Raw genomic sequence first — 7,360 nt, 5'->3', positions numbered from 1 at the left:
GATGACATCAAAGTCATGGGTAGCTAGAGCAGGATCCGAATCTTTAAAATTCGCGATCATGAGGATGACGTTCTTGTCCTCATATTGATTTTCCATACCTTTTTGTATGCATTCACAATTTAAAGGAGCTTGACAATCTTGAACCAGTGATCCGAAGATCCACAATGGTTGCATTAATGTCATGAGCTGACGTGAGTAGTTTTGACAAAATGGTGTCTAGACTGGGAGTGTCGCTATTAGAGCCGGCGACACCTCCCCCTCTTTTCTAGACATCGGCACGACGTTTTCTGCCGTTGCCATGACCCATATTGTTGTCCCCACATTAGGGGATAATCCCAAATAAGTTTATCACATTAGCGTATATACAATTCTTATTTGTATGATCAAAATCAAGTCTCGTTGGTAATTCCACACCAACTTGGAGGACCTAGAGAACTTGATGATGATCGAATCCGCTAAAAATTATGGATCATGATGCCACAAAAGATCATCGACAATATGTAGTCAATTAAGGTGGTAATCAATCCACTTGACTAATAACTCAACAAGTAGAGTTATATGAACGTTTCGAGAAATGTTCCATGAGTGCATTCCACAGTACTTTGTGGTCATTACTTTTTGCACAGATTGTCATTGAAGGCTTTTGTCGATGTGGAGCGTCAAAGACTTTGAGCGCATGAGATGTGAAATCTCGGCATCTAGGCTTGTTAGTCTGGGGGTCAAAACATGTGGTTTAATCCTTTCCAATGAAAGGTTCCACAGATACCAAGTGAAGATCCGCCTTAGGCATCTAGTACGTCAAAACTCAAAGGAGCAGAATGTTACATTGCTCTTGCATACAAAACCAAGCTGTTATGAGACTCGATAGAGGTCACAAACGATGCTTTTAATGGTTTGTCCTTCGGATTGATCATACACAATCCGGGAAAGCCGCGAATTGATCAAACACAATTCGGAAAAATGCCTCGGATTGATCAAACACAATCCGGTGAAAAGTCGGGGTTGATCAAACACAACCCGGACAAAGAAACAAGAGTGATCAAACACACTCTTGACCCGCGAATAAAATTCCGGGATTTGGGTACCTGCACCCACAAAATCCCAAGCATAGAATGGAGATGGAGAAGGGAGGAAAGGATTTTATCCTCCCCGAGTTATTGAACTTGGAAAAGTTTAAGGTTTCAAAAAACATACCTTTCTAGAGGCTGCCGAGAGGAGAAATAACGTTTCGCCTACTTATACTTCGAATTTGGGGCTGAAAATTTGATAGGAGGAGCGGCTCTGGATGGGGAAGCTGCTGTCAAAATTTCAGGTTGATCGGAGCAAGGGAAGGTGGTGAACCGGTGGTCGGTAGCGGCGGCGGTCTGGAATCTTCCGGCGGCCGGTTCGGAGACTTTCCGGCCGGTTCTCAGGGTGAGGCCGGCGGCGTTGGATCCGTGACGGAAAGAGCTTTCTGGGGATGTAAAATTCCGGCGGAGGGCAGTCGGAATTTTGGTCGGAAATCCGGAAAAACAAGGCTGCCCGATTTTAGGGTTTTGGTTTTTAGGGTTTGGAAAAAAAATGGTGGGCTATTGGCTCTAGGGTTAGAACAAAGTGCATGATAACGTGATAAATGATTAATGATAGAGACAAAGAGATAGCAAGAGAATCATCATCTTATTCATTGATATGAGCCCTTTATATAGGGAATTATACAATACCAATATGGTAAGGATATGAATACATAGATCTAGTCTAACTACATATCCTATTGGCATAAGACCAAGACACACATAGAGAATATCCTAGAACAATTTACCTAATTCCACAACTCCTACTCCTCTAGTTTGATCGATTCTCTCCCCTAAAACGTTTGCCCCTTGAGTGACGTGTGCGTGACGCATTCAATGCGCACAAACGTTCCAACCCTAGTCCTGTGCGGGACTCACGTTCACCAGTCCCCATGGCGGACCCCACCCACCAACTACAGGTTCACCATCGTCTTCTTCGTCGGGTCCCTAAAACCCTTCCTTCCTTCTCCATGAAAACCTTTCATCATCACTGTTCACCTTCACCTACCCGCTCTTTAGCTTACGTGTCCCTTCCTTGCCAGTCATTTCTGAGATTCCTTCCCCCCGTCCTATTCTACTTGTCTCCCTTTGTATTTATATGCACCACTGCTTCTCTCTTCCCCACTTCTCTCTCTCTCTCTCTCTCTCTCTCTCTCTCTCAAAACTCGAGCAGAAACACAAGAATAATGGGTAGTCTTGAAGAGGAGAGAACAACTGTGGGATGGGCTGCAAGAGACTCTTCTGGGATTCTCTCACCTTACACCTATTCTCTTAGGTAATTAACATAATCCTTCTCATCTCGTTTTCATCTTCTTCTTTTCCTCTGGTCAGTTTTATCAGATCAATGCCATCACACTCCTAAATGCAAATCGTTTTCTTGAATACTCGTTAATAGTGTTCACGGATGAACAAACTGAGAGTGGGAATAATACTTTCCATTTTATTAATGTCTTATATTATGGCGGCTTGTTGAATTTGTTCTATTTTGTTTTGATGACAATGAATTGCAGAAGCACAGGTCCAGAAGATGTTTATATCAAAGTCCTCAACTGTGGAATTTGCCATTCTGATCTTCACCAGATCAAAAATGAACTTGGGCAATCAAACTATCCCATGGTTGCTGGGTATATATAATTCACACTGCCTTTTCTATATTGTCATGCTTCGATCCAAAAACAATATATGTTATTTCTTGAATTGATGAAAGTCAGATTATTTGATTAAATTCAAGAACAATGTATTTTTCAGGTTGATGAGTTTCTTTTCTTTTCTGTCCTGATTACCTTTCATGTTTGTAACGATTTGTTACCATTTATGCGTTACTGAACAGGCACGAAGTGGTTGGTGAGGTTTTGGAGGTGGGATCAGATGTGACCAAGTTCAAAGTAGGAGATTTGGTCGGAGTCGGACTCCTTGTAGGTTGCTGCAGAAACTGCAGCCCATGCAAGACAGAGAATGAGCAATACTGCAACAAGAAGATCTGGTCTTACAATGACACCTACTCTGATGGCAAACCCACCCAAGGTGGCTTTGCCAAAGCCTTGGTTGCCGACCAAAAGTAACAACACCAAACTTCATTCTCTAGTCAATAATCACGCATTTAAACAAACTTTCATCTGGTTGAGAAAATCTAACAAGGTTGGATTGTTTTCATTTGTTTTGTGAAGGTTTGTGGTGAAGGTACCGGAGGGGATGGAGCCGGAGCAGGTGGCCCCGCTACTTTGTGCCGGGGTGACAATTTACAGCCCACTGAGGCACTTTGGTCTGGATGTGAGTGGATTAAGGGGAGGGATATTGGGACTTGGAGGTGTTGGACACATGGGGGTGAAGATAGCAAAGGCTATGGGACACCATATCACCGTGATAAGCTCTTCTGATAAGAAGAAAAAAGAGGCCTTGGAGCATATTGGTGCTGATGAGTACTTGGTGAGCTCTGATGCCACCCAAATGCAAGAGGCTATGGACTCACTGGATTACATTATTGACACCATTCCAGTGTTCCACCCTCTTGAGCCTTACCTCTCTTTGTTGAAGCTTGATGGGAAGTTGATCTTGATGGGTGTTATCAACACCCCATTGCAATTTGTCTCTCCATTGGTCATGCTTGGTGAGTCACTTATCACTATCTCTTCTTTCCACTCAAATTGAGCATCTTTACTTCTTTTAGTGGGTTTCAATGGACATCCTATTTCTTTGGTTAATCTAGCTATTAAAGAATAATCTTTTGTTTGTTGCAATCCTTATTTTTAGTACATATTGTTGTTCCACTAACTAAAAGATAACATTTTTTTGTTCCAATGATTGTGTAATGTAGTATTATAATTGTGATATGTAACAAAGGACAAATACGAATCTTAATATGTAACATTACATTACACTCTTGAGTTGTTTGTTGCAAACATAAGTTTATGTAATTCTTATTTCTCATTGTGTTCTAATCTGGTACTATGATTTTGTGTATGATTATGCATAGGGAGGAAGACGATCACCGGGAGCTTTGTGGGGAGCATGAAGGAGATGGAGGAGATGCTCGAGTTCTGCAAAGAGAAAGAGCTGAAATCGATGATTGAAGTGGTGAAGATGGACTACATCAACGAAGCTTTCGAAAGGTTGGAGAAGAACGACGTTAGGTACAGGTTCGTTGTGGATGTTGCCGGCAGCAATCTTGATCAATAAGAAAGAAAGAAGGCATCATCGAGTGTTGTCCTATTTTTATCGAGTACTCTGTCTCATCTTATCTTAAACAATACAAATAAACAAAGGAAAAAACGAAAACGGTGGCCTCATGTAATTAGACGTTGGTTTTGTTTTCAACTCTTTGGTTTTGTTTTCAACTCTTGGATTGAATGAATGATCCTGCATTATTGTTGTGGTGATGGAGACATTGTTATTTGGTGTGTGGTCGACACTGAAAGGTACCAAACTTGGGTTTAAGAATTGCGTCTTGTCACAACAACAATATTGTTCAATCGAAAAATGGAAAAAGAAAGAAAAAATGAAATTGTTACAAGTGTGTGTCCATAGCGACTCTATATAAAACTCCATACTGTAATTCAGAATATCTTCATTTTATTTTATTTGGGAAATATAACTTAATCATTGGATATGACTGGATATGATAACAAAACCACAAAGGAACCACAAATTTGAGGAAGTCGTCGTTCACGACTTTGCATGAGCCAAGAAGTCCCAGTTGTTGACCAAGTTACATGACGAGCAATTGAAAGGTAAAATTTAGAAGAAATAAGAAACCCATACACCAAAGGTAATTATTAAGTTAGTTGGTCTAAAATATACAGTGTAAATCATTTAGCTTATTTGAAATTGGTTTTTGAAAGGCTTAAAAACGGTTTTAAGATTTTAACCAAATGCTTCTGTACAAGAAAACACTTGATAAGTGCTTCTCAAAATCAAGGATGCATGCATGCTTTGCATGATCGAGAAGATGGCGATCGATGCAGCACTTTCATGCACCTAATAATGAATCATTGCGCCCATTCATTGGCATATTTGTGATTTTTTACTGTAATAATATTTGATATATAACAGCCCGGTATGAAGAAGAGCTAGAGCACGTACTCTGCACTCGTATCATGTGGAAACAAGCATGTTTATGCTATAATTAAGAAAACAAGCTATTTATCAGCTTGAAGTAATATAAACAAGATGCACATCAAAATGACAAACCTTAGAGCATCTCCAGAATTTCCATTAGTGATATATTGATATGACATGAGTCAAGAACGTACCCTTACAGAGTAGCTTGTTCCTCGAGTACGTAAGAGTTCAGTTGCTGGTGATTTTAGCGCTAGAGGTTGTGGGGTTCGAGCTCTCTCGAAAAACATGTATGAAGTGAAAGATGAGAACCTCAATGAGATATATGGTAAGTGCGTGAAATGATGAAAAGCCAGTTTCTAACTCTACAAACCCTTCTATATGCCCTACTAACCTTCTCTTGTCTCTGTCCTCAAAACTCAAAGCAAATTGTTTCTATCAAACTGGTCGGTAAACTACATAAATAGTTTGGCCCCAGATTTTGCACCAACTCCAAATCTTTCACTTTCACTAAGACGAGGTACATTCTACGTGTCTAGAGTCTAGACCTCATATATCAAAGAAATTCATATCTCGGTCTATTCTTACGTGAAAGTTAGAATGCATGTAGTAGCAGCCACTGAATTTGCTACCGATCGACCTAGCTAGCTAGCGTCTTTATATAAGCTTTGCCTCCTCTGATTCTCTAAAACACACTGAAATCCCAATAGAAAGGAAATGACCAGTGTTGAAGAGGAGAGAACAACAACAGGATGGGCTGCAAGGGATTCATCTGGGATTCTCTCACCCTTCACCTACACTCTTAGGTAAATCTTACAATTCATACCCTCTAGTTTATTCTGTGTATAAGTCATAATCTTCATTGTTCTAATTAGAAACAAAATTGCAGAGACACAGGCCCAGAAGATGTTTACATCAAAGTCCTGTGCTGTGGAATTTGCCACACTGATATTCACCAGGCTAGAAATCAACTTGGCATGTCACACTATCCAATGGTTCCTGGGTATGTATAATTATATTCAATCAATTAAATTAATACGTATACTTCCATGTTTTCTAACCCACATATCAATTATTTATATGGTTTTATTTCCTGAATGCTTTTTTTTTTTTTTGGTACAATTTATCCTGAATGCTTGATAGGCATGAAATAGTTGGTGAGGTGGTGCAAGTGGGATCAGATGTGACCAAGCTCAAAGTAGCAGACGTAGTCGGAGTCGGGCTTGTCGTAGGTTGCTGCAGAAACTGCAATCCATGCAAAACAGACAACGAGCAATACTGCAACGACAAAATCTGGACATATAGCGATGTTTACTCCGACGGCAAGCCCACCCAAGGCGGCTTTGCTGCTGCCATCGTCGTAAATCACAAGTAATAAATAAACAATGAAACGTATTATGCTATATGATATATCATGTTCTCTTGTCAGATATCCTAATTCTCAAGACTGTGTTATTATGAAACAGCCAAATAGTCGATATGAAGTTATGAACTATGTTGATAAGTTTTCTTTTTTCTTCTAAGGTTTGCAGTGAAGATACCGGATGGCATGGCACCGCAGCAGGCAGCGCCACTACTTTGCGCAGCGGTGACAATTTACAGCCCTCTTCGGAAGTTTGGTCTTAATGCTAATGGACCAAGAGGAGGAATACTAGGACTTGGAGGTGTGGGACACATGGGAGTGAAGATAGCAAAGGCCATGGAACACCATGTTACTGTGATAAGCTCTTAGGATAAGAAGCGAAAGGAAGCTATGGTTGATCTTGGGGCTGACGAGTACTTGGTTAGCACTGATGCCACCAAAATGCAAGAAGCTGCTGACTCTCTAGATTACATTATTGACACTGTGCCTGTCTTTCATCCTCTTGAGCCTTACCTTTCTTTGCTAAAACTCGATGGGAAATTGATCTTGCTTGGTGCTATTGATACCCCTCTACAATTCGCCTCCCCCATGATCATGCTTGGTAAGTAGGTCATGGATCTCACTAGATTGCCAATTTATTTTATCGTTGAATGCTTAACCTTCAAAATGTTTTTCTTTTTTGCTTAAATTAACTTCGAAAAAGAGAAAGTGACATCATTGAGAAGGGAGGCCATCAAGTAATTCATTCATGTTTTAATTTTATGGTTTAGGGTTTAGGTCACCCAATAACTTCAAACAAGCATATGGCATGGAGCTATATAGTAGTCTTTTTCGCATAGATGATCATCTATTCCATAATCTAAAACTCTGGTTGCCAATATATATATATATA

The 7,360-nt window shown here is 40.2% G+C and overlaps 1 protein-coding gene and 1 pseudogene across 1 annotated transcript; both read left to right on the top strand.

The window, feature by feature from the left end:
• The first annotated feature begins 2,032 nt into the window (after positions 1–2,032).
• Positions 2,033–4,540, top strand: LOC101314680 (probable cinnamyl alcohol dehydrogenase-like). Its single transcript, XM_004304001.1, has 5 exons — positions 2,033–2,325; positions 2,561–2,674; positions 2,881–3,108; positions 3,218–3,657; positions 4,024–4,540. Exons 1-5 carry the CDS (start codon positions 2,237–2,239, stop codon positions 4,224–4,226), a joined length of 1,074 nt encoding a protein of 357 aa, XP_004304049.1. The 5' UTR covers positions 2,033–2,236; the 3' UTR covers positions 4,227–4,540.
• Positions 4,541–5,822: 1,282 nt separating this feature from the next.
• Positions 5,823–7,360, top strand: part of LOC101308115 — a 5,422-nt pseudogene continuing 3,884 nt past the window's right edge.

Source organism: Fragaria vesca, linkage group LG6, assembly GCF_000184155.1.
Source record: "Fragaria vesca subsp. vesca linkage group LG6, FraVesHawaii_1.0, whole genome shotgun sequence".
NCBI lineage: Eukaryota > Viridiplantae > Streptophyta > Magnoliopsida > Rosales > Rosaceae > Fragaria > Fragaria vesca.
This window is presented reverse-complemented; position numbering and strand designations above follow the sequence as displayed.

Coding starts and splice junctions, on each gene's coding strand:
- LOC101314680 (XM_004304001.1), top strand. CDS start 2,237: ATGGGTAGTCTTGAAGAGGAGAGAACAACTGTGGGATGGGCTGCAAGA. Junction 2,675..2,880: donor AACTATCCCATGGTTGCTGG/GTATATATAATT, acceptor GTTACTGAACAG/GCACGAAGTGGTTGGTGAGG. Junction 3,109..3,217: donor GCCTTGGTTGCCGACCAAAA/GTAACAACACCA, acceptor TGTTTTGTGAAG/GTTTGTGGTGAAGGTACCGG.